Source organism: Vicugna pacos, chromosome 32 (genome assembly GCF_048564905.1).
Source record: "Vicugna pacos chromosome 32, VicPac4, whole genome shotgun sequence".
NCBI lineage: Eukaryota > Metazoa > Chordata > Mammalia > Artiodactyla > Camelidae > Vicugna > Vicugna pacos.
The window spans coordinates 15501180-15527688 of record NC_133018.1 but is presented as its reverse complement, the minus strand read 5'-3'; the positions used below and the strand labels follow the sequence as shown (position 1 = coordinate 15527688).

Below are 26509 nucleotides of genomic sequence, written 5' to 3'. Positions count from 1 at the left end.
ACCGTTTGCTCTCTTTCCTTTTTCACTTATTCATCCATACGTCACTCCGTCTGTTTGTTTTGTTTTTGGTGGGGGTGAAAGGTGGGCAATAAGATTAGGACTAAGTGAATAAATCCTGACCCAGTGTGGCTTGTATTGAATTTTTCACATGTTAGGGTCGCAAAGGCTTTATTTTTTATTTTCTTAAAGAACCAAACCTAAAGTGTGTTTCTTTTGGTGTCTGAGGTTGTTTATGTTTTCACAAATTTTAGGTTCTCTATTCTCACGAGAAGGTGAAAATGGAAGGCACCATTTCCCAACAAACCAAACTCATCGATTTTCTGCAAGCCAAAATGGACCAACCTGCTAAAAAGAAAAAGGTGGGTCGGAGGGTTTGAAAAGCGGGGAGTTGACAGTTTTTGCTTGAGCGTGATGATCCAGGAAGACCACTGTGGTAGATCCTCATGGGAGCACCAGCGAAAGCAAATGCACACCTTCTTGTTTGATTTTGGGTTGAAAAAGAGGCTTTGAGATCATCAGAACAGCCCTTCAAGAGAGGATATCACTGTGCAGTCTGTGGCACACTACTCTGTGTTCCTGGCCTTTAACGTTGTATTTGCCTTTCTCTGTGAAGGGAGTGGTTTCCTTCCCTAAGCAGCTGGGGTCATGGAGGTAGCAGAGAAAAAGCTTAAACTCAGGTCAGCGGTCCCGACTCCAGTGGGTTCTCTGCTCCCGTGTATGGACTCTAGAGAGACTACAGGTCACTTGTAGAGGGGTTCTGAGGTCACGTGGATGGGATTCCAGAGGTACTAGTAGGTCATCTGTATGGAGTCGCAGAAAGATTCTCGGTCACTTGTGCAGGACTCCGGGAAAACACCCGCTCGGCCCTTCTGATTAGCTCACGAAGAGACTGGGACCCAGAGAGTTGGAGTGACCGGCCCGAAGTGTCCGACTGGAGAGTGGTACCTCTACGGGGTACTTGCTCCATCCTTTAAAATGATAACAGACAAGTTAAAAATGATGACCAGAAGAGGGGACGATATAGCTCAAGTGATAGAGTGCATGCTTAGCATACGCAAGGTCCTGGGTTCAGTCCCCAGTGCTTCCTCTAAAAATAAAACAAATAAGTAAACCTAATTACCCCCCCAAAAATGAAAAAAAATAAGTTAATAAATAAAAATGGCAAAAAAAAAAAGGCCAGGATGATATGTAGGTAGACGTGGGAAGATCTTTAATAAGCCCAAAGCGTGCTTCCCTGAACCACTGGAGCCCTCATACTGTGTTTGGCCAAGTGTTCTCAGATCAAGAAGGTCTCTGAGGAGCTTCCTTCCCAAGGCGCTCAGATGACAGGAGCCGTGGCTGTGGTACAGGGAAGGCCTCCAATGGCTTGGGATACCCCGGAGTGGGCTGGAGGGCGGCTGCTCTCCATGGTCCTGACGGTCTCCTTACTGGAAGGGGCGAGAGCAGCCGTCAGAAGCCGCCTCCTGCCGCGTGGGGGCTGCAGGGGCGGGGTTTGCTTGCATGCTCGGTGACCGTGCTTGTTTGTGCTGATGATACTGAATCTTCTTTATTTTAGCAGGGGACTGTTGTCTGATTATGTCACTTGATGTAGTTAGGGCGTTTCCAGTTATTTTTTGTTGTTAATTTTTTTTGTCAGTCCCATTATTTGTTTTACTTTTTTCTCCCATGTACAATACACGTTCCACTTGCTTTTTTTTTTTTTTTTGGCATAAGCCCCTTGTGTTGACATCATTTTTATATTCCGTTTTTTTGCTTTTTTTTTTTTTTAAAAAACCAACTCATCTCCTTGTCTTGTAACTAAGCATCATGAGAGAAATTGAAGGGAAGAGTGATTTCTGAACCACCTCTCGTGATTCCATCCTCCACTTCCATTTTTTGAGAGTAAAGACTCAGGAAATGGCTCTCCTTCTTGGGAACGCTAAAGGAAGAGGTGGTGGCAGTTCAAGCACCTTTAACCCTCTCGGTGAACACCTCCGCACCCCTGTTTTTCCCCAGCCGTCCGGGAGGGGCTGTGCCTCAGTCCCCCCCTCCCCCCTTCACATGCCATTTTCCCTAAGTCCACTTACAGTGAGTATGCTCCTGGCTTTCGTGGTTTGCTCCTCCCCAGCCAGAGTTCCTTCAGCTAGTTTAAAGTGCCAGTTTCCAGGAGTTAGGAGATATCTCTGTTTCCATTGCTAGGGTTTATTTAGTCGACGGAAAGAGGACCCTGCTTTGCCCACACAGGTTCCTCTGCAGTACAATGAGTTGAAGGTGGCTCTGGAGAAGGAGAAAGCTCGCTGCGCAGAGCTGGAGGAAGCCCTTCAGAAGACACGCATCGAGCTGCGGTCCGCCCGGGAGGAAGGTAGGGGCTCTCTCTACACAAAGTGCTATGGACAAGGCAGAGGACCAATCTCGAGGAGATTGGCCTGGACTAGTTCAGCAGCATCTGTGGTTCCGGCCCAGATACCCCAAGTCTGAACAATTCACGGCATCCTTGGCCTCACCAATGGGGCACGATGTGTGTCCTTTAGGTCTCAGGTCCTGGACAGCCAGCCCTGGGGCAGTCCACTCAGCGGGGCGGCTCTCGGGAACCCAGCTAACCTCAGGGCATTGAACTGGTCTCTCCTCAGCTGCCCACCGGAAAGCCACAGACCACCCGCACCCGTCCACACCGGCCACCGCGAGGCAGCAGATCGCCATGTCCGCCATCGTGCGGTCACCCGAGCACCAGCCCAGTGCCATGAGCCTGCTCGCCCCGCCCTCCAGCCGCAGGAAGGAGTCTGCAACCCCCGAAGGTGCGTTCTTGAGGGGCCATGGGAGCTGTGTGGACATTGTTGGTAATTGACTAGGAAAGGCAGACAGTGGGTAAAAACGACCAGTAATAACACTCAGGGATAAAGAGGAAGAAGCAAGCTCTCTGCCCACCCCACTGCCCGTCCCCAGCCAGCCACTGCACTCTCCCAGCGACGGGGTCTGCACGTGACCCTGTGTCTCTTATTCATGTATCTTATGTAATTATATGTAAAGGGTGCAAGAAAATAACCTGTTTTTCTCAATCCTTTTTTCTTTCGTAAATATCACAGCACACTGTGCTATACACTGCAGAACATCTGTCTTCGTTAAAATGTTATCTTAGAGGGTTTCATATTAACACATACGGATCGACTCCCTCCTTTTAAAGTATTCCATGGTGTGGGGGGTTTATGATTTCTTTCTTTCCCTCTTTTTTTTTTTTTTTAAATGGACGTACTGGGGATTGAACCCAGGACCTCGTGCATGCTAAGCATATGCTCTACCACTGAGCTACCATCTCCCCTTCAATTCACCTCTTAATCCAGACCCCTGCTGATGGGCATTTAGGTTATTTCCAATTCCTTGTTTCCATACACACCTGCAGTGACCACCCTGCCCCTCTGTGGACGCTATGACTGTGGAAGTTCTTGGGAAATGAATCTCTGGGTTAAAGGTTATGTGCATTTTGAGGGTTGGTAGTTTGTGCCAATTTACACCAATGGTATAAGGAAAAGGTTTTCTTTGTGGTCTCAAAAGTACTCTGTTCACCTAGAGATGGAAAGGACTTAAAAAAGAAAAGCCAAGGAAGGTGGTCTGGATGGTCTTAGGGAGAGTGGAGGAGAACTGGGCTTCCTCACCACGGCGTCACCAGCAGACCCACGTCTGCTGTGAATCTTGGTGGGGTTTTGTTGTCGCTTTTCCCTCAGTGACTGTGTCATCTCGTTTCCTGTGTTCATGTAACTGAATCAAAGAGCTTCACTGTTAAGTCATCAAAATGGTGCTGGTCACGTAGAGGAAAGAATCATTTCTGGCTCCCCGGCCGCTGACGAGGCTGCACAGAGCAGCGCCCGGAGTCTGGGGTCCTCTGAGCACCTCCGTGTGTGTGGCATGTTCCCAGTGGCATCCTGCACTTATGTTCTTTATCCCTTCAGCTTTCCAATACAGGAAGGGGGCGATGCTCTCTGGAGAACCCAGTGTGGACTCAGAAATGTGGATCCTGAGCATTTCTATTTAAAGCTGCCTTTAACTACTTAGGTCACTGTTGAGGGGGACCTTCTAAATGGGAAAAAAAAAATCAATCTTGTTCATTTTAACTGACTGGAACATAAATGTAAGAATCAGGTCTTTGAGGCTTAGAAGTTGGGTTTTTAAAAAAGGAGGTTATTCATGAAAGGACTGGACATGAAGGGAAAATTTTCAGTCAGTCTGGGTATCTAATAATTAGAAATTCTGTAATTCAGAATAGTGATTTTTTTTTTTTAAAGCTAGATTCAGAATAGCTCCAGACACATGATCTCATCTGGAAAACAAACCTTTGATGACTAAAATGTTTACAAATAACTGATTTAGAAGCATATGCTTCTTTATGCTCCAAACATCTCAGCCACCATGTTGCCAGTCTTCTACCAGTAATGTGTTCTTAAATGAAACCTAATTCCTGATAACCAGATAATGGCAATTTTAATTTGATTCATTTAAATCTAGACGCATCTGTTAGTGTTAAAATAGTTTCACAATCTGTCACTAATGTGCTCTAATGGTTTCTTAACAGCTTTATTGAGATACAATTCACATACCATACAATTAATTCATGTGAAACATATAATTCAGTGTTTTTCAATAAGTTCACATGGTTGTGCAATCATCACATTCTAATTTTTAAATATTTTTGGTTCCACCTCCCCCCCACCACCAAAAAACAAACAAACAAACAAAAAAATCCTATACTTACTGGCAGTCACTGCCCCTTCATGGAGCCTTTGTAACTATGGATTTGCTATTCTGGGTGTTTCCTATGAATGAGTCATACCCTACATGGCCTTTTGTGCTGGCTTTTCTCATGGAGTGTAATGTTTTTGACACTTATCCGTGTTGTAGCATTTATCGGCACTTCATTTTTTTTTAACAGCTGAATAATATTCTCTTGTGTGGATATCACACCTTGTTTATTAATCCACTGATGGACATGTGGGTCGTTTCCAGTTCGGGGCTGTCATAAATAACGCTGCTGAGAACATCCGTGTACAGATTTCCGTGGCTCCCTGTGCTGTCAGTTCTCTGGGGCATTGACCTAGGAGTGGAATGGCTGGGTCACACGGGAATTCTTTGTTTCACTTTATGGGGGACGACCAAACTGGATTCCAAAGTGGCTGCACCATTTTGCCTTCCCACCCGCAGTGAATAAGGACCTTCGTTCTCCTACCCCTTTACCAACACTCACTCTCCATATTTTTGATTCTAGACAACCCAGTGAGCACGAACTCGTATCTTGTGTTGGTGCTGATTTGCATCTCCCAGACGATGAACGGTGTTGAGCACGTCTTCCTTTGCGCCTTGGCCAGTTACTTATCTTCTTTGCACAGATGCCTATGCAGATCTTTTGCCCACTTTTTTAGTTGGGCTGTCTTTTTACTACATCTTATATCTTGTGTTGTAAGACTTCTTTCTACAGTCCGACCACAGGCTCCCGTCGCGTGGGGTGTCTTTTCACTTCCTTGATGGTTCCCTTGCAGCACTCGAATGGTTTTTTAAAATTTTCCTCCAGAATTCAGCCGGCGTCTGAAGGAGCGCATGCACCACAATATTCCTCATCGGTTCAACGTGGGGCTGAACATGCGCGCCACGAAGTGTGCCGTGTGTCTGGATACCGTGCACTTTGGACGCCAGGCATCCAAGTGTCTTGGTAAGAGCGGCCGTTGTGCATTTGTGGGGGGACACCTGCCCGTCTCCACCTAAAATTCTGTCTGATGGAGGTGGGTTTTTTTTTCTTTAAAAAAATTTCTCATCATTTGGTGCATTTTCATGCTTTTAGTTTCCATGGGAGGACGCTATTTTTCCCACTTTAGGGAGAGAGTTTATACATGTTTCAGCCCATGTTTCCAGCCCCCTGTGCGAAATGCCTTGGGCTTTGTGAATTTCCAGCCCCTTTCCCAGCAGGCTGTCTCTCCCACCCTGGGGCTCCAAGGGAAACATGCAAGTGTGTCCTTTACACCCTGGTTTCTGGCACCTGGGAGGAGCAGGAAAATGGGGTGGAGAGGGCTTGGCTGTCTGTGGGCTCTCCCCATCAGGCCTGGCCCCTGGGGAAGGTTAGGGGTCACCTGGCTGGTGGGACTGACAGGCCAGGCAGGGGGTCAGCTGGTCCAGGATCAGCCGAGCGTGTTTTCAGGTTGTTCACTGCTTTTCCCTAGAATGTCAGGTCATGTGTCATCCCAAGTGCTCCACGTGCTTGCCCGCTACCTGTGGCCTACCAGCCGAATACGCCACGCACTTCACCGAGGCCTTCTGCCGTGACAAGATGAACTCCCCGGGTCTCCAGAGCAAGGAGCCCAGCAGCAGCTTGCACCTGGAAGGGTGGATGAAGGTGCCCAGGTATCACTCAGGGCGGTTCGGGCTGGGGCGGGGGCTGGGGCCGGGGCCGGGGCCGGGGCCGGGGCCAGGGCCAGTCGAGGCTGGCAGAACATGGCAGCCCCAAATAGGCCGCTTGAGGGTCAGGATTTTTTGAGCTAAAGGCACTTGGGAAACAGCAGGTGCAAGACGGATGCTCTGACCTCTCCTTCCTCTTCCTGAAAGTAGGAGCTGAAACTCCCCCATAAAAGCTGCTCCTCCTCTGCCAGGAGGAAGGACACATTGTCACCGGGGAAGTCTGCCTGCAGCCCTTGTTACTATGCGTGTCCTTCGCTCCCCTAGCCAGTCTCCCTTACATTCAGTTACTTGCCCACAATTACTGCTCTTGTTCAACCCTAGGGCCTGTCTGCTTTTCCTATCTTTGTTTTCTTGTGGAGACTCCCACTCACACGTGAAATAAACTGTGTGCACTTTTCTCGTGCTCACGTGTCTGCTGTCAGCTGAGTGGGCCAGCCCCACCACCTGGGCGGGGGGAGAGGCGCTTCCCTCCCCGGCTCCCACATGGCTTCCCTGAAGTTTTCCGTGGAGGCATCTTGACCAGGATTCCCTCTCCTCCTCCCGCCTCTCCCGCCTGCTGCTGCTGGGTTCAAACAGCTCTTTACCCTCTCCGCTTCCCCAGGAATAACAAACGAGGACAGCAAGGCTGGGACAGGAAGTACATCGTCCTGGAGGGCTCCAAAGTCCTAATCTATGACAGCGAAGCCAGAGAAGGTAAACTCAGACTCCGGGGGGCATTGCACTGCACGTGGTTGGCCCAGGTCTCCCAGTCTTGGCGTGAAGGCTCCGTTTTCCGGACTGCGTTGCAAGCCTTCTATGAGTTTCCATTTTTGAAAAGTAAAACCCACATGAGTCCGCTGAAGGTTATTAGTACGATACTCACGTCTGTAGGTCTCCCCTCTGAAGACCCTGCAGGGGCTGCCCTGAAGACCACCTGCTAACACACCTTCCGAGAGCTTCCGCCTCAGTCAGCTGCCCCTAAGTCCGCATCGTCGCCCGAAACTTGACTGTGCCCCTCATCTGACACACTGTACTTTTTTTTATCTTCCCTCTCCGCCTTCTCCGCACATCTCTCCCCTCCTCTGTTCTCGTGCGCCTCTTTCCACGCATACTCGTCTCTCGCTCGCTCTCTCCCTCTCGTCTCCCTCGTTCTTGCTCCTGTTCTTTGGTTTTTCTTTCTGCCCTTCCTCTTTGCACCAAGCTGGACAGAGGCCGGTGGAAGAATTTGAGCTGTGCCTTCCCGACGGGGACGTGTCTATTCATGGCGCCGTTGGTGCTTCTGAACTCGCAAACACCGCCAAAGCAGGTGAGGGGCCGAGGGCAGGGCGGGCCGGGCCGGATCAGTCAGCAAGGGCAGGAGGGGGCTCCCCGGCCCCACCTCCCAAGCAGGAACTGGGCCTCGTGTGGTTTGGCCATCCCTCCCTTCTCCCTCCCTCCCTCCCGGCTGGAGTGCAAACTCCACCTCCAGCACCGTGCTCTGTCGAATGTCCTAGATGTCCCATACGTACTGAAGATGGAGTCTCACCCGCACACCACCTGCTGGCCCGGGAGAACCCTGTACTTGCTGGCTCCCAGCTTCCCTGACAAACAACGCTGGGTCACCGCCTTAGAATCAGTTGTCGCAGGTGGGAGAGTGTCTAGGGAAAAGGCAGAAGCCGATGCTGTGAGTATGGAAAGGGGGGCTGGAGCGTGTGTGCTAGGCGGGCTGACTTGGGGGGAGTCCTGACCGGGATTCTGTGCCGCCCGAGATCCAGGCTCGAGGGTGGCTTGCCTGGCCTCCCGGGTCCTCCCCCTACAGCCTTCTAGAATCTGAGGTGGGGGCAGGTGTCAGCACCTTTGTCCAACTCTCGGGGCATGACAGATCTTGCTTATGGCTACACAGCAGCAAATGTACTTACAAGGAAATCCTCTCTCTTGTTTACTCCGATGGGTTTATTTGGTTTGAAGGCTTGAGTTACACGCACGTTGGCCATGAGGTAGCACAGCCCCGTCTCCTCCAGGAAGGCTTTTCATAACTTTCTCAGTTGCTTCTGCGTGATCTGCTCTGCCGTAGGCAGGCTTGAAATCCTACTTTTCCTTCAGACATTAGTGACGTGGGTGTGCCTTGATTGGTATCACTCCTCCTGGAACATTCCAGAATACAAACAGCACTCCTCACTCACTGGCATTTCCCCCACCAAAGACCCAACAGCTCTTTCCAGACACTTAGCTCCTTATAAACAGTTTAAGTGTTCGCAGTCAGAAAATCCCCAACCACGAGCCTCCTGCTAGAGCCGTGCTCACGGGGTAGACCTGTTTTGATGACCTGTCTCACTGTTACACGCGGGAGCCTTGTACTGAAATCAGTGTGTGTACAACAGGGCCGAGACCGTATTTCCTACGAGCTTCCACCCGCGTGGGTTCAGGTAAAGAGACTCGGAGGCTTGCGGGTTGGCTGCGGACACTGGGCTTCGCGCTCATGCTGCAGCTTGGCGGGGACCGAACCTTCCTCGTGGCTTGTTAACCCTTTGCAGGCGACGTCACTTCAGCTAGTCTCCTGTCCCAGAATCTCTCTCTCCGCCTTCTGCACCCATTTAGTCCTGCAGCCAAAGCACGTTTTAACTCCGACGCTAACAGCCACCCAGAGGTTCTGATAGCATTTTCGTCCTGCCTCTCAGGCTCAGGTCAAAACGTGTGGCAAGCCAAGCGCAGATGTGTGCTCCTGAGTGTTTTCAGGAGTGACTTGCCTTTCTTCCTGGCATTAGACTTCTGTCTGTTCTTGCTTGTCTCTGGGTAGTCTGGTCTTGAATGGTTCAGTCCGACCGTGTCTTCTTTTCCTCTCTCTCGTTTTTCCTTTCACACATGAAAAGAAGTTGCTTGGAAACTCCCTGCTGAAACTGGAAGGCGATGACCGTCTAGACATGAACTGCACGCTGCCCTTCAGCGACCAGGTGATGATGCTTCAGGGGCACGGTCAGCTGGGGTCTGGCGCCAGGCACATGCGGTCCCCAGCGAAAGGGCTGTGTGGCTCTTCCTGTTGGGGCCGTCACGGGGACAGGCTTGCTTGCGTTCATGTTCGGCCTTTGGACTTCCGCCCCGGCAGGTGGTGCTGGTGGGCACCGAGGAAGGGCTCTACGCACTGAATGTCCTGAAAAACTCCCTCACCCACGTCCCGGGAATTGGAGCAGTCTTCCAAATTTATATCATCAAGGACCTGGAGAAGCTCCTCATGATAGCAGGTGGGAGGCCGAGGACACGGCACTTTTTCTTCACTTGTGAGGGAAGTGGTTCTAAAGCCACATGTCATGCTTGTCACACACAAAGGCAGGCCCTCCTGGGGACAGCGGTTCTTAGCTCTGCGTCCCTATAGGTGCCTGAGCCCGTGGCTTACTCTCTGATGCAGTTCTCTGGGTGTCTGGGTAGCGCAGTCCGACACCCCTGGGGAACAGCTCAGCGTCCTGCCAAGTGAAGGGCAGCGGGCCACAGAGCCTCGCTAACGTCTGGCCCTTGGTCCTTGTGGCATCAGTACGGCGTGAGCCATGACCTCCTGAGAGCCTGCCTGCCCCGCAGTGTGCCTCCTTTCTCCCCGATCTCGGAGATGCTCCATCTACACACACCACTTGTCAACACTCTGCCACATTTTTTCCCCCTTTCTCCCTTCCCACACACACACACTCACACACTCATTTTCTCTCACTTACTTTGAACCATCTGAGAGTTGCAGCTCTGACTCCAGATTCTTCTGCATATCACCAAAGAACAAAGCCATTCTCTCACAGAACCATGGCAGAGTTTTTTCTTCTCTCTTTATTGGTGGTTTTTTTTTTTTAAGGGGAAAACACCAATTCTTTGGCTCCATGTTCAAAACACCCACATTTACGTCTCACTTCAGGCATGGCTGGCTGGATCCAGGGGCTGAAATAGTGTGCTCAGGAACTGAGCAGAAGGTCTAGAGGCCCCCCACATACTTCGGCCCCTACACACACACAGCCTACCCCCCCCCACCAGCATCCCCACCAGAGCGGGGCGTCTGTTACAGTCGATGAACCAACATTGACACGTGCGCAGTTTACATTCAGGTCCAGGCTTGGTCTTGTACATTCTGTGGGTTTGGACAAATGTACACTGACACGTGTCTGCCATGGTAGTGTCATACAGAACACTTTCACAGGGTACAGTGTTTTAATTCAGGGAATTGTTGCTATAATAGTTTTCTGATGTAGCCCACAGTTGGCTTTTACCTGTGGTTCCAATACTGCCCTTTAGAGTTTTTTATCCCAGGACGGTGCCCTGCATTCACTCATGTCTCTGTCGTCTCCTCAAACCTGGAATGATCCTCAGCCTTTCTTTGTCTCCCCTGACACTGACATACCGGAATAGTCCACGCCTAATGTTTTACAAAACGTCCCCTCGTTGTCCCCAAACACATTTTTTCTTGACTTTGGTGGGGGAGCATGTTTGAAAGTACAGTCCCCATTCTCTGATTTCATGTCTGCAGAACTTTTTTCCTTTGCCAGAATTGTGGCCATGAGGCCAGGTGTTTTCCGTTTAGATCTAGAACTGTGTTTATTTGAACTTGTGGACATCAGTCCATCTGCGTGGCCGCGCGAGGTTTTTAGTCCAGGACAGACCTAGAACTGTCATCCCTTGTCTCTGCTTCACGGCCTCACCCTGACGGAGGCGCTGTTCCCTCTGCCCTCAGGGGAGGAGCGGGCACTGTGTCTCGTGGATGTGAAGAAAGTGAAACAGTCCCTTGCACAGTCTCACCTGCCCGCCCAGCCGGACATCTCGCCCAGCATCTTTGAAGCTGTCAAGGGCTGCCACCTGTTTGCTGCTGGCAAGGTAAGCTCTCCTCTGGGCCGTGGCTGGCGAATGTTCTTGAGATTGTCCCTGCCCCTCTTCCCAAAGGGCTGACTGATCTGACCTTGAAAACTCTTATGTCCTCAAACCGGGTCAGATTTCTGCTGCTTCCTTTAGGCAGCACTGGCACCTGATGGGTGAAGCCCAGGGTCACTGTTCAACATCTGACAGAGCGCTGGGCAGCCCCTCCCCACAGAGCAGCATCCGGTCCCCAGCGTCCCCCAGGCCCCACCCAAGACCCTGCTCCACACTGGTGTCCGCTCCCTAGCTCTGCACGGAGTCCGCGTGCGCTCTGCTGATGGTTTTCTGTCTTTCTCCCCCTCCGCCCCCGAATGGCGCTGCAGATCGAGGGCGGGCTCTGCATCTGTGCGGCCACGCCCAGCAAAGTTGTTGTTCTCCGCTATAACGAGAACCTGAGCAAGTACTGCATTCGGAAGGTACGTCCCGGCCGGGTCCGGCCTGCTCGCCCGGAGAGCTGGAGGGGAGCTGTGGGGCGCCTGGCCCGTGCCCAGAGTCCTGCAGCCCGGGGACCTCCTGGAGAGCGCTCCCTGCTTCCCCGGGGGCTCCGGAGCTGCCTGTCACTGGCTTCCCTCCTGCTTCCCTTCTCCCTGGCCAGCCCAGTGAGTTCAACCTTTTGTTCAGAGAGAAGGGAAGCTGACTGAGGGAGGAGACACTTCTTTTGAATCAGCAGAAAAAAGGAAGGTCTCTCTGAGAAGCCAGCAGCCCCTGGTGGCACTTAACCAGACTCTTTCTCAGACTATAGAAGTTTCTATTAATAATCTTTAGAAAAGACAGTGCTAGTGGGAGCCGGCTCTCCTCGGGGCTGAGCGGGCTGTGACGGTGATGACTGCGGTGGGGACGAGCTTTCCCCTCAATCGTTACATGAGCCTCCCTTTGGGAGAAGGCCGTCTCCTGTCTCCAGACTGAGAACGTTCTGCCCACCATCAGCCCAGTTTATTTCAGATGCTTTCATGATCAGTGTCAGAAAAGGACGGGTGAACGTACAGGGGTCGTTCCCTGTTAGAGAACCTTCCTCCGGGGCAGGCTGCTTTGTGTTTTCATTGAGCACCTACCGCTCCTGAAGACAAGCGGCCTGTTTTACAAGCACTTCTCACAACAGTTCTGAAGAGCAGGGCCCGTGCCCCATAGCTGTCAGGTGAGATGGCTGAGGCTAGCCGAGATCCCAGGCTAGACGGCTGACACCAAAACTGAGCTTTTGATTTCCCCCGATTTTCCCTGTTGCGCTAGCCTTCTCATGCTTAGCAGGGGATCAGTACATACTCAGTGGTGATGACAGTGCTGATTAGAGTTTGAGCTATTAGCTTCGGGACATTTCTCAGAAACCATTGCTTCGTAATAATTCCTGGCCATCATATTGAATAGATATGCCTAGGTTTTTGAAGCTCTTACGACTGGCCTGAAAACAAATGGAAGTAATGAGGAAGCAGATAATTCAGACAGATAATTCAGTAATGAGGAAGCAGATAATTCAGACAGATAATTCAGTAATGATGCTAATAATCCTGTAGGTAATACAGGTTCAAAATAGAAACTGAGACGTTTTCAAAAGGAAGGAAACTGACACCACTCCCTCTGACCACCGCTGTCGGTGTATTTCCCCAGCTTTTCCATCTGATTAGAGCGTTTTATTTTTAAAGCTTTCTTTGAATGTTACCTTTTCATTTAAATGGTGTTTCTGACCTTTTTTTTGGCTGCAAATTTGACCTTCTTAGTCTGAGGGTGCATAGAACCCAGAGGTAGCAAAAGGATGACCGGTCCTCCCCACGAGGGGTGTGGAGACTTGACGTGCTTGACGTGAGGACGTGAACAGCCTGGAGGCGACGCCTGCAGGGCTTGGTCAGATGCCTGTGGTGGCCCCAGGACAGTGGGGAAGAGTGGCCGCCCAGGTCCGTGCTCACAGCCTCCTCTCTGCCCGCTGTCTCAGGAGATTGAGACCTCGGAGCCCTGCAGCTGCATCCACTTCACCAATTACAGCATCCTCATCGGAACCAATAAATTCTACGAAATTGACATGAAGCAGTACACGCTGGAGGGTAGGGCCCCAGTCTCCCCCAAACCCCACTACTGCCAAGCCCTGTGGCCACCGCGGACTCCTCGGGGCCCCTCGTTCCTGAGGCCCCGCCTCTCGCCTGCCTTTACAGAATTCCTGGATAAGAATGACCACTCCTTGGCACCTGCTGTGTTTGCCTCCTCTTCCAACAGTTTCCCCGTGTCCATCATGCAGGTGAACGGCGCAGGGCAGCGGGAGGAGTACCTGCTCTGCTTCCACGGTGAGTCGGGGATGCCGCCAGCTGCGGACGGGGCGGGTGTGGCCAGGGGCCCAGGGACAGGGCTGGTCCTGCCAAGAGAACAGAGAATGCCGGTCCAGCACCACCGGGACCCCCCACGGGCACGAGCCTGGTCCAGCGCTGTCCTCGTCTCCAAAGAGCAGCCAGTTCTTTCCTTCTCTGTCCCTCGCTCCTCCCCCTCTCCTTCTCTCTTTCCTTCTTCCCCCAGCTCAGATCTCTGGGTCTGTTTCTCCCCATCCCTGATTCTTCTTCCTGTTGTCTTCCCCTTTGTTTCCTATCTCCCCCTTTTCACACAAGCCCTCTTTCGTTAATCCCCAAGAGATGTGGCTCAGCAAAGGTCCTGAGGTTTTCCTGACCCAGTGAAATCTGGTCCCCTGGGCTCAGTTCCATATTCCTCCATCAAAGTGTGTTGTCGCTGGTCCCCCCGCCTCTGGCTGGGCTGATGCCCTGGCTGTGCCTCCTTGCAGAATTCGGGGTGTTCGTGGATTCTTATGGAAGACGTAGCCGCACAGACGATCTCAAGTGGAGTCGCTTACCTTTGGCCTTCGGTAGGTGAGGCAGGGTGTGAGGGCTCTTTTCTGCCAAGAGTTAGGGTCCTGGGAAAGAGCTGCGGGTGGAATTCATTTTGGCTTAAGCACTGTGCCTGGGGAGTCCACTGCCACCACGTGTAGTGTCACCCGAGTAAGCGTTCAGGGCAGAGATTCTGAGGCTTGAGGCAGAACCATAGAAGCCGAATCCCCCAGCCTCATGAAGTATTTGTCTGAAAGACCCTTCAAGGCTGTTTTGTCTGTTGCTTCTTCACAAGTTTCAAAACCTAGTGACTTCACACAACTATGTACCATTGCCCAAGATTCTGTGACTTGACTGGACAGTTCTGTTTCATGCGGTGTCAGCAAGGGCCTGGCTTCACAGCGTGGCAGGTGGTTGGAGCTGACGGTCCGGTGGGAGCCCAGCGGGGGCTGGGGGCTGGGGGCTGGGGGCTGGGGTCCTCAGTTCCTCTCCCCGTGGGCTGCTTCTAAGAGTGTGCAAGCGGAAGCTGGCAGGCCTTCTGGCTTCCACCACATTCTGTGGGTTGGAGGCCAGATTCAATGCAAGGAGAGTCCACAGGGGCATGGGGACTGGGAGGCATGACAGACACTGGAGTACCAGTTTACCGCAAGGGACAACAGTGATGATCTCGTCCCTTTAAGACCAAAACCAGCTCCTGTTTTATCCTAGGGTCTCAGTGACACTATGATATAGAAATAGAGTAGTAAGACTGGAAATATTTAATTATCTATGAACCCAGTCTTTCTTAATTAAACTTTTTGAAAATGTAGCCAATTAAACAGTTTAAAAAGGTCTACAGGTCTCCCCCATGTCAACCCACCTCCCAAATCCTCCATCCCCACCCCCCCAAGGGAAGAAACTTCTATGAGTTTCTCACCTGTCCAGTGCTTTAAGCAAATACAGGCACATTAAAAAGTATATTCTCATTCCCCTCCCTTTTCTAAAAAAATCGGTGTGGTAGCACACCTCACAGTCTTCTGAACGCTGCTTCATGGGCTTAAACTACACACCTTGGGTTTTCTCCCCTGTCAGTGCATGGAGGGCCCCTTCATGCATTTTTCCAGCCGGGCACATTCCACAGGTGGACTGTGAGCAGCACAGCTCGTCCCCCATGATGCTGCTCCAGCAACATGGCAGTGAACAGACTTGAACATGCCTCATTCTGCTGGCACGTGGTTCCACGTGTAGGATAAATTCCTCAGGTGGGATTGCTGGGTCCAAGGCTGCACGCAGCCAGGTTTTGATTTTCTGTCTTTTAACCCTTCCTTGCCCCACGCTCTTGCTCTCCGGTGGCCACGCAGCCTACAGAGAACCCTATCTATTTGTGACCCACTTCAACTCACTGGAAGTAATTGAAATCCAGGCACGCTCCTCTCTGGGGTAAGTGACGTCCTCCAGGCTTTGAGAAGTTCAGCAGCTGGGGCTGAGTGCTGGGGCCGGGCGGTGCATCTCCCTACCCTGCGTCGCGATGGCGGTAACCAGCCCTGCACACTCTCGTCCGGAACTCTGCAGGACCCCCGCCCGAGCGTATTTGGAAATCCCCAACCCACGCTACCTGGGCCCCGCAATTTCCTCGGGGGCGATATACCTGGCATCCTCATACCAGGATAAATTAAGGATCATTTGCTGCAAAGGAAACCTCGTGAAGGAGTCTGGCACTGACCACCACCGGGGCCCGTCCACCTCCCGCAGGTACCGCACCCTTGCTTTTCCTCATTACAGGGAACAGAATGCTTTTCTGCAAAGCAGAAGATCTTGCTAAACTAGTTTAGTTTCCCAATCTTAAAGCACAAACCACTCATTTCTTTGAGATGTACAGCACTGAAATGACACAGTCCTTTGTAAGCAGCAGGAGAATTTTTTAATGCCCTCTTGTAGAAGGCGGAAGGAAATGTCTGGCCTTTCTCTGGGGTTATTTTCAGTGGTGTGTTTGGAATGGCGCGTGAATTATGCATTCGTTGCCTTAGCAGATTGTCTGCCGTGCTAGTGGGGCTTGCTGAGGGAGGCAGAGTGAGTAAGCCAGATGCAGCCCCCTCCCTGAGGGCCCGGAGGGGAGATGTGCAATCAGGTGATTACAGCACAGTCTAGAGCCAGGAGGCAGGCTCGGGCTGGGGTAGTTTAAGGCACCGTGGGAGCTCGAAGGACCCCAGCCTAGACCTGGGGCCAGAGAGGCTGTCCCCGAAGAAATGAGGCCCTGACTACTGCCCACATTTTACTTCGAGTGTCTTGTAATTTTTCTGCTAAAAACTGAATATTTTTTAACTTTTTTTTATTGAGTTATAGTCATTTTACAATGTTATGTCAAATTCCAGTGTAGAGCACAATTTTAAGTTATATATGAACATACATATATTCATTGTCACTTTTTTTTTTTTTGCTGTGAGCTACAAGATCTTGTATATATTTCCCTGTGCTATATGTAAAAACTGAGTATTTCAAATAACAGAACATGGCAACTCTGGTAATCGGATCCCCCCAGGTTTGCTGCTGTTTGTTTAGTGGCTCTCCCAGACTAATTTTGTAAAGCCCGTCTGTGTCCTTCGTCTGTGTAGCCGTTGAAGTTTCTCTTTGGTTAGGGTGGTGGTCAGCTAAATGACTGGACAGAGATGTCCTCAAGGCACTGAAGTAAGTCTCCCAGCCTTTGCTGAGCGGCTGTGCGCATGTGTTTCGGGGCTCACCTTCAACACCCCAGGTCAGCCACAGCTGAGAGGCTGAAGCTTTCTCATGTTTTTCCTGGGCTTGTGTACAGCCTCACCTGTGTGGGGGGCCCCACGGTTCCCTAGGAGTATTTCAAAACCCCACAAAGACGTCTGTCCCATTCCCAGCTTTTGAGTGCTTCAGCCAGCCTCCTGCTTTCCCCAACTGGTCTCACTGCCTCAGGCATTTGCCGGGTTAAGGAATTACCGCTGACTGTTTCTGGATAAATGTCTAGACATAGGGCATTTCTCTTGAGCAAGACCTGACTCAGGTCAAATAAAAACAAACCCTGAGGATGGTCTTTTTCCAGGGGGGAGCCAGATAGGTCACACAGGGCCAGTTCTCTGGGGATGAGGCTCTCTGGAGAGCCCAGTCCTGACGGGCTCCCCGCAGTGGCTGCTGGTTCTCACAGCTACCGCGTGTGCGAGGCTGCTGCTTTCAAAACTACTGCGGATCTGGGCAGAGAAGGGTGGGAACAGGTCAGGCTGAAATACCACAAAGCTTCTTGTTTTGAAATTCAGCTGTTTTTCTTGCATAAGCACTCTTTGAATTATTGCAAGACTTTGGTTAATTGCTGGAGTTCTGAAAAGCTGATTTTGACAATGTTGCCAGAGTTCTTGTTGCTTTTATGGAGGAGCAGGTTTTCGGGGGGCCTTACTCTGCCATTCTGGAAGTGCTCGTCCCCTTCTTTTTAATACAGGTCGATAATGCACTGTGCGTACTCTTCTGTATCTTTTGTATCTTGGCTCCGCGTCAGTATTCATTTTTTTTAAGCCTGCGTAGCATTCCTGCACGTTAATTTATTTAACTGCTCCTTTATCAGTGGATGTTTGGGTTGTTTCCAGCCTGCTGCTGTAGTAAATGACTCTGTATGTGTCATTTTGCACGCTTAGGCATCTATCTGGAGGGTGGATTCCTAGAAGAGGAGTCGCTGGGTGGCACCCAATGAGTTTTCCTCCCTGGGGGCCGTACCCTTTTGTAATCCTGCCAGCACTATGTGGAAATGGGACTGGCGTTTCTTGCCACACGGGGCTACAAGCCAGCCCCACTTCGATGTGTAGGTTTGAGATGTGTAATTAGAAGCTCTTGGTCCACAAAGGAGACGAGCTTATTTAACCTAGGGGAGTATTTAATTCTGTGGACTGGTTTGAAAACCTGACGTCTGCCCTATAAAGAATGATGTGGGTCTCCGACTGTGTGCCAGGCAGTGCTGGGAGACACAGATGAAGACACTTTTTATTCTCAAGGGGACTCACAGGTTGGTGGAGAAACCACCTCTAATGTTACAAAATGCTTACACCTTAGGATATTAAATTGATGGCTCTCTTTTATAATACTATGTCCTAATGAATAGTCTTTTTTTTTTTTTTTTTGGCTGAAATCTAAGTGTTAGTCTGAAACATTCTGTCAGTGTGATTTTAATCCCAGGAACTTGTTGGAAAACCAGAAGTCCCCACTAACCAGCTGCACCTCTTCGGCTTGCCCTTTTGCCTCAGGAGTGACTGCTCAGTCCTCCCCTGAAAATGGAAGCTACTTAAAGAACAGCTAGATGAGTGATGCCAAGAGCAAACCAAAGTACTGCCATTTGGGTTTTTTCCTCCATTGCCTCACAAATGAGATGGCACCTTCCTTTTGAGATGAGATGGTGTCTCTGTAAGCACTTATTCTGTGGTTGAAAAATGGTTCCAGGTCCTGTGAACAAGGGGCAGAAATACTGCTGATTCCCCAGACGGGCATGGAAACAACATTTAGCCTTCAGCTGTCTCTTGGCTTGTGAAATAGCCTTTCTGCTGCTGGCTGTTTGGGGCAGGTTCAGAACAGAGAAGGCCAGCTTGGTCAAATGCAGGCCGCATTGCCCTGGTCTGTTTAGTGGAGCAGGGAGTGTAACTCTGCAAGAAACATAAAATTGACGTGGTAGATCATTGGTTGGTGATGGAGATGGAGATGGAAGACTGCCCCGCGGGGCCCATCTTCCCATGAATCTAAGCTGCCATCTCGAATGGCCTTCCTTCAGCCATCTTTCTGCTGCTGGGCAGTGAGCACCCCTCTCACTTGCTTTATGAAGGGCCCCTCTGGACACATTTTTATAATTTCTCTTCCACAACAAATAGGCTTAATGAATTCTACTTGAAATTTCTCTTTGTTTTCCATATCATCACAAAGCCACATGACTAGAGGTAACGGTAACTCAGATTTCAACATCCTGAAATCAAAGTTTATCTCAAATTTCACTGCTGCACACACAACACAGGGAAGTTTTGGCTTTCTGAGCAGTTGTTGGAATTTCCACATTTGGAGTTGCGTGGGGCAGCAAGAGAATGACAGGTAGCTAATCACAAGGCACCGACCCCTGAGACACTTCTGCTCCGCTCACCAGTCTGTTCTACTGTAGAGAAGGAACTGGCGAACTGTGGAAAGGTCCAGAAGGAAATACTTTCGGGTTTGCTGACCACATGATCTCTGTCTCAACGGCTCAACTTTGTTGTGGGATTGCAAAAGCAGCCTCAGTGCATAACCAGGTGGGCGTGGCCGTGTCCCTGTGGCACTGGATTTGGCCCTGAGGCTTGCCCTCGAGTTTCCTTTGCCCCACTGGGTCAGCATCTTTGCTTAGTTGCTTTCCATTTATGGGCACAGACAAAAGAGGTTCTGTACAGATAGACCAATAATTGAAGGGAAAAGTAACAAGTTTGGTCCCATCCAAAGGGAAAGATTTAAATATCAAGGATTACAAGAGGCCTTGTGTAAAACCAATAACCTTCTCAGATATCTTTTAAGAAATAACTTTGTGATTTTACTGCAAAAAATCCAATGTTGATGGTAAAGGATGTCACCACGCAGATAAGCATACAACTTTGCTGCGAAAATTAGAACACAACCAACCAGTTTGTGATTCATCCTTGGTTCAGTCTTAGAATAAGCATGTAACTGCAATTGTAATTTAGATTTTTAAAATATCTAGGATAAAATTATTTTCCTGATTTCTACTTTTATTTTTCCAAGATAAAGCCCCAATCAATCAAAACGTCTTTAAGTAATTTTAAGTAATATTGTCTGTGAAATGTTCCCATTTTAAGTAGGTTACCTTTTTCCAGCGCTAATTATGCTCAGGTAGCGAGTGTCCAGGTCCTCCTCCTACTCCTCGGGTGTGGGAAGGAACTGACTCGAAGGCGCGGTGTTTCTGTTCTGTCTGTATTTCTGGATCCTGCTTTTTCAGAGAAGTGAAATCTTCACTTGAAATCTCCAGGCTGGGTGGAGGGTTGGACCGGTCATACAAAAAGGCCCCAGTGTTTCTTACTGGTTAATAACCACCAACCTTCAGGGCAGGAACATTTTCTCTGCCCTGCTCAGTCTCCTGATTGTATCGGGCCTGACTGCTACACCTCTCATGCCGGGAAGCCACCTGGAGCGAGAGGTGACCAGACACAGGGCAGCTGACAGTGCTGAGTACAGGCTTTCTCAAAACTGCTCCCTCGCATTGAGGGCCTTTTAGCAGCTTAACACGCACCTGCCCCGTGAAGCCTTGCTGCTGTGCCCTCTATGCTCTGGAAAACACTGCTTGGTCAGTGGGATACAGTGTGGGGGCAGGACGTCAGACCCACCTGTACTGCAGTCCCAGCCTCTGTGTTTCCATCTTCCTATCTGTGCAGGCAGGGGGCTGCTTCTTCCTGGCTTGTGGAGCTGTGAGGGTGACTTATTGAGTTAGGGTCCTTGAAGAGTTTAGCACAGGGCCCGACAGGCTGCAGGTGCTCAGTACGCAGCCTGCGTCCTGACCAGGGAGCCAGATTTCCTTTCGCTGCCCTCTCGGCCTCCTGTCCCTGTCCTGTCAAGGTAAAACAGACGCAGCGCTTGAACCCCAGGTGAGATCTTTATCTCAGCAGCAGCGGTGAGACCAGGGCTCGGGGTCGGGGGCTAGTGAAGAAGGAAGACGCCCCTTTGGGGTGGTGACTCCTCAGCTCCCCCACCCTCTCCTCTTGCCAGCAGCCCCAACAAGCGAGGCCCGCCCACCTACAACGAGCACATCACCAAGCGCGTGGCCTCCAGCCCAGCGCCTCCCGAAGGCCCCAGCCACCCGCGAGAGCCAAGCACACCCCACCGCTACCGCGAGGGGCGGACGGAGCTGCGCAGGGACAAGTCCCCCGGCCGCCCCCTGGAGCGGGAGAAGTCCCCGGGCCGGATGCTCAGCACGCGGAGGGAGCGCTCCCCCGGGAGGCTGTTTGAGGACAGCAGCAGGGGCCGGCTGCCGGTGGGAGCCGTGCGGACCCCCCTGTCCCAGGTCAACAAGGTGAGCACGGTCTGGGCCGCAGTGGGCGGCAGGCGGCTTTGCTACCGGGCAGTAAAGATGTACTTCAAAACAGGCTGCCTCCATAAGCAGACAGCTAGTGTGTGTACCGCCAAGTGTAAACAGCTACCCAAGGGGCTATCGTTCCTGTCCCCACAGGCAACCAGTGTTCTGTTTCGAGAGAAGGTCCGTGCACACACAGACGTGTATCCGCCCTTCTTCAACCCAAACGGCCACGTGCTATTCAAAGCATTCTGTCTCCCTGCTTTCAGACAATTACACCAGAACGGCAGGGGTTTCTCTGGAGGGCCACACAGAAGCTGGTGACAGTGGTTGCCTTCCAGAACTCTGAACCTTTTGCAATGTTTAAATCATGTGCCATCTATTACCTGTGTAATTTTTAGGTTAGCCACTGAGGAGATGGCGGATGTGCTGAAGGCTCAGGGATGCACCTGTGGGCTTGGTGCCTCCTCGGCCAGCCGGCCAGTTCCAGGGGACCCCTCTGGACAGCAAAGCCACCTTCCTGTCACCAGGGGCTGGTTTTCTGGATTGCACCCTCTGCGTGCCATCTGTAGTTCCCTGCTGGCACCCCTGCCACTAAAGAGAGGAGAAAAAGCCGTTTTAAATGTTTTTTCCTTACTGATTTACCCATGAAGTGGCTTGTGTGTATGCATAATAGAAGTACTTACACAGCCTTGGGGACTTGTCAGTGAGTTTTGCAAGCTCTGAGGGTTCGCTGTGCGAGCCGGTGCCGCCCCGCAGAGCACTCACCGGAAACTGCTGGAGGGGACAGCGGGGGCTGCAGCCTTCCTGTTCGCCTAGTGAGCACACTGAGTTCTGGCCTCTGATGGTTAAACCTGCTCCTGATTTTGCTCCTAGGTCTGGGACCAGTCTTCGGTATAAATCTCAGCCAGAAAAACCAACTCATCTTAATCTGCAGGAAAACACCAAACACACTATGGAACTCTGCTGAAGGGGACCCAGCACCCACCTGCTCGGCCAGCCCACGGGGCAGCTGGACCCAGACCCACCTCGGCAGCGACAGCTGGCCTCCAGGAGGGCGGCGGCCGAGGCTCTGAGGGGCTGCTGGCACCTCCCTGCAGCCATCCTCCGTGCACTTTGTTACTCTTTCAAAGCATTCATAAACTTTTGTACCTAGCTCCAGCCTGTACCAGTTCATCAAAGGAAACCAACCGGGGGGCTAACTACACTGTGGTTAGAATCCTACTTAATAGCTACTTTAAGATCCTAGGGTTGGTTTTTTGTTTTTCTGTTTTTCTTTCTTTTTTTAAGATGACAGAATTCTTAATAGATTTGAATAGCACTGTATTTCCTGTTGTAGTCATTTTTAGCGAGATCACACCATCAGGTCTTTGCTGCTAAAATGTATCGTAGAAGAGCCCCCACTGGTTGGCTAACCTCCCGCACTCACATCGGCTCATCCTTGCTCCAGTTCATCCTCACAGATGGCCCTGTTCTTAGCCAAATGTTTACCGTTCTCATTGCCTTTTAGGGCCTTGAAGACTTCCCCTCCCACCAGCTGAGAATGTATGGAGGTCATCGGGCCTCGGCTCAGAGGCGGTGACTTGGGGCCAAGGGACCTCGAGGAGCTTTCCCTCCCTGCCCCTCAGTGTCATCCCCCAGCCTGCTGTCCCCGCTTTCCACGTAGCTTTCGCCAGGAAAGCATGCACTAGACTTGCTCTGAGCCCAGCTCCGGTGGGTCTCTGGGTCCAGGAGGTGACCAGGGGGCACCTGGCTCCTGCTGTGACGGCGCGCTGCTCTCCACCCCCTCCCCAGGGAGGGAGAGGCCCACCCGGGAGCTCTGCATGGCGGCTCGCTGCATGTGCTGCCCCCCGACCTGGCTGCCCGCCTTGGGTTGCTCTGCCAACACGCTAGCCCCATCCCCTAGCTCCCGCCGAACTGAGACTCTCTGACGACTTGCCAACTCACTGGCCACCACAAGCTGCAGTCTGTAGCACTGAACACACACACAAAACCAAACGCTCAAGCCTTACGACCAGAGAAGGATTTCAGCAAACCACCACCTCACACTTCCACGCTTCCCTGCCGACTCTGTGTTCACACACAATCCAGCAAGGTTCTACCCCACAAAAACTGTGACTTCCCAAATGAGCCTCTCCCTAGGGCTAGCCTAAGACCAGGAAATTGGAGAAGGAAGCCACAGCCCGACTCTCACCTCTGCCGGGGTCTGGCCGCCCTCCGCAGGTGCAGCGCGGCCCACCCTGTCAGCGCGAGGTCCCCGGCGAGTGGTAAAGAACCAATTAGAGGCTTTGCAGTTGGCAAGCTAACAAGCGGCCTTACTTCTGCCTTTAATCTCCCACAAGGCCTCTCTCTTGCTTCTTTGGGATTCTCCACGCCTCGAACAACCCAGGCCCATCCTAGGCAGGCGGAAAGGTAGACCTCTTCCCACCACAGCAGGTGAACGTGACCACGTTTCAACTCACGTGTCCACAGTTCAGCTCCCTCTTCCAGACTGCAACCTGGCCCGAGTCCCGGCTCCTTCCTGCTCGTCTCTTAACCTAAGTGCTTTCTCGTGTGAAATGCCCACGACTCTCCCTCCATGTTGCGCCTTGGCCAACGTCATGCTGTCATTTTACGCGTTGCTTCGTCTTTGGCAGTCACACTGCAGCCCCTCCTTCCCCGGGGCAGATCCGACTGAATGTTTGCTGAAGTTTTGTGTCTCTTGGTCCACGAGTATTTGGAAAGGTCACTGAACACTGGTCTTTCAGTCTTGGCATTTCATTTAGGATCTCCATGAGAAATGGGCTCCTCAACCCTTACAGTGTATATCGTGTGTCTCATTTGTGAAACGCTTCCTGCTATAGAACTAGCTCAAAGACTGTACATATTTACAAGAGACTTTATATTCGTAAAAAAGAGGAAATTGAATTGGTTTCTACTTTTTTATTGTAAAAGGTGCATTTTTCAACACTTACTTTTGGTTTCAATGGTGGTAGCTGTGGACAGCCATCTTCACTGGAGGGTGGGGAGCTCCGTCTGACCACCGAGATGCCAGCAGGAAATATCGTAACACGAAATTGCAGTCAAAAGCTTATTAGCATAATCAAGATTCTAGGTCTCCAGAAGTACAGGCTTTTTCTTCATTATCTTTTTTATTCAGAACGAGGAAAAGAACACAAGGAACAGTTCAAGATCCACCTTGAGAGGAATGAACTTTGTTGTTGAACAAATAGTGAAATAAAGCAATGATCTCAAATGTTTGCTTGAGTCCAGTGACCTCTTCTTTTTAAGTTCACAAAAAATCCAAAGTATCGCTACTGTCAGCAGCATGGGACTGAACTTCTTTTTCGGGGAGGCTCTTTCTGGGGTGGGGGTGGAGAGCCACACAGTAGTTACAGCATGCTTTTCTCCTGGAATCAAAGACAGCAGTGAAATTCTCTTCCAAAAGTGCAACGTTGTAAAGTTGGATCATCACTTCCAATGAGCAGTGAACTGGCTGTTAAGGTTACAGCATAAGACTGCAGACCTGGAAAGCTCCTTAAGCAGTCAGGCCGTTTTGAAAGGATTACTGGAGAGTGAATTACCCAGCTGCCTATAATTCAGCTAATCAAAAAAACCCAAAAAAACAAAAACAGGTCACCTTTAAATTCCTCTCGTCCATTATGATAAGGCCATGGGGATTTAATGATGTCGATTTCCATGGAGGCAGGCATTCAGATCAAAGAAATTTAAAATGTAAACACTTCTCTTTAACAAGATGAACTTTTACAGTTTGGAAGGTAAATTGTTCTAAGATGTTTTAGTTTGTTGGTATAAACTTTGCTTGAGCCAGATAAACACCAGTTTGGACAAATGGTGATTTTCTCATGGTTCCTGCTGCTTTTAGTCTTCAATTTTTATTTTCCAATCTGACCACGGTGAAAGTCTGACTTGCAGGGTTGTGGCTGACATGGCCCGTGACAGGAATCATAGCTACCATTCTGTCCTGTTTCCCCCTCTATTTTACTGTTGGGGATAAAAATCTGCCAACTGTAAGAATGAAAATAGTTTGGAAGATGAACAAGGAAAATGTTGGAAACTTTCTTTCCTTATAAAATTAGAAGTCCATTAAACATCAAACGGCCATTTGAGTTCTTGTCCTGAGGATTCCCGGCAGCCACGTGTACTTAAAAACTGTAAGTAAACATGGTTTGCTTCCCAAAGGAATGTGCCAGAAAGGTTCTCTGGACCCTATGGAAGGATCTTAAAAAAACAACCAACAAGGTACTCCACCACACCAAAAACTGGGGCCCAAACTTCCATGCTGCTATTGCTGTTTCTTAATCACAAAATTAGACGTCTTATTTTCTGCTCTTACAACTCAATTTTCACGAGACTAAAGAGGCTGATTACAAAGCAAATTTCATACCCATGAAACTTTAGGATCTGGAGACTCTGGCCAAAAGGAGATGATTTGCTAACAGGCCTGACCAGCCAGTCTGTCCTCAGGACTGGGCCTCCTGAATGTGACTTGCTTTAGAAAACATTCATGCAGATTTAAGTCCAAAGCGGTAACACGAGGCCCACAGGGGTGAGACCAGCTAAGCTTTTGTCTCATAATACAAGTTACACTGGCCTGTTCTAGTGGTTCTAAACTACGGGGTGACTTTCCTCCTTTCCCTCAAGGACACTTGACAATGTCTAGGGACATTTTGGGTTGTCACAACTGGAATACTACTGGCACCCAGTGGGTAGAGGCCAGAGATACTGCTAAATGTGCACAGGGCAGCCCCCACCCCCAACTTCCACGAAGAGTGATCAGGCCCCAATGCCAACAGTGCTGAGGCTGGGATGGCTTGGCCTGTCCTAGACACGTGTGTGTCTTGGCAGTTTAACTACTGCTTGTGACATCTAAAGCATCGAGACTGTGACTCTAGGCACTTTTTTTTAAAGTGGAGATACTGGGGACTGAACACGGACCTCGTGCATGATAAGCATGCGCTCTACCACTGAGCTATATCCCTCCCCCCAGGCACAGAGTTTATATGAGAAAACGTTTCATCACTTGCCTCATTAAATGTTGAAGGTTTGTCTCCTGATGCTGGGAGGGCGCGGCAATGGAAATCTGGAACCGCACTGATGGCTCGGCTTTCTCAAGTCTGCCAATCATTAATGGAACTGCTGTTTGCCCTGGAGGGGTTGTTGGAGGTAGAGGAAAGAACTTGGGAAGCGACTTTGTTGCTAAACACAACTCACACTGTCCTTTGTAGAGAAACACAAAAAAGGAAAATCAAGTTGACCCAGGGTACACACAACTGCAGCTGTCTCTCGCTCTCACTGGCTGTTCAGTTTTCCAGGTAAGTGGGTGAATTTACTCCAGGTGGGAAGAGGAGACAGCTGAAAGGGCTGGCGTCCTCACCCAGGCACAGGCCTGTCAGTTGTCTTCAGGACCAGAAATGACAAGGTAATTGTGAGCGCTGAG

The 26509-nt window shown here is 50.6% G+C and overlaps 1 protein-coding gene and 1 long non-coding RNA gene across 10 annotated transcripts in view; one reads left to right on the top strand and one right to left on the bottom strand.

The window, feature by feature from the left end:
- The window catches only part of CIT (citron rho-interacting serine/threonine kinase), a 149731-nt gene extending 127336 nt beyond the window's left edge, over window positions 1-22395 (top strand). For 2 of the 8 annotated variants that reach the window (XM_072953653.1, XM_072953649.1), the window contains 20 exons: window positions 252-359; window positions 2179-2341; window positions 2610-2774; window positions 5537-5674; window positions 6180-6360; window positions 7016-7107; window positions 7595-7699; window positions 7887-8056; window positions 8754-8798; window positions 9243-9323; window positions 9476-9611; window positions 11075-11214; window positions 11577-11669; window positions 13178-13286; window positions 13395-13523; window positions 14009-14089; window positions 15392-15470; window positions 15603-15782; window positions 20766-21069; window positions 21946-22395. In XM_072953653.1, the coding sequence (XP_072809754.1) occupies window positions 252-359; window positions 2179-2341; window positions 2610-2774; window positions 5537-5674; window positions 6180-6360; window positions 7016-7107; window positions 7595-7699; window positions 7887-8056; window positions 8754-8798; window positions 9243-9323; window positions 9476-9611; window positions 11075-11214; window positions 11577-11669; window positions 13178-13286; window positions 13395-13523; window positions 14009-14089; window positions 15392-15470; window positions 15603-15782; window positions 20766-21069; window positions 21946-21969 (2523 nt within the window). In that variant the 3' untranslated portion in view covers window positions 21970-22395. The remainder of the gene's footprint in view (window positions 1-251; window positions 360-2178; window positions 2342-2609; window positions 2775-5536; window positions 5675-6179; window positions 6361-7015; window positions 7108-7594; window positions 7700-7886; window positions 8057-8753; window positions 8799-9242; window positions 9324-9475; window positions 9612-11074; window positions 11215-11576; window positions 11670-13177; window positions 13287-13394; window positions 13524-14008; window positions 14090-15391; window positions 15471-15602; window positions 15783-20765; window positions 21070-21945) is intronic. The other 6 variants (XM_072953651.1, XM_072953650.1, XM_072953655.1 and 3 more) reach the window with 6 other exon arrangements.
- Window positions 16144-21951, bottom strand: LOC107033577 (uncharacterized). 2 transcript variants are annotated; one of them, XR_012066475.1, is made up of 4 exons: window positions 21756-21951; window positions 21456-21663; window positions 19870-20607; window positions 16144-18676 (listed from the first exon to the last, which is right to left on the bottom strand). It is a non-coding gene; the product is annotated as an uncharacterized lncRNA (long non-coding RNA). The 2 variants fall into 2 exon arrangements; XR_012066474.1 differs by having other exon boundaries at window positions 16144-20607.
- Window positions 22396-26509: the final 4114 nt, after the last annotated feature.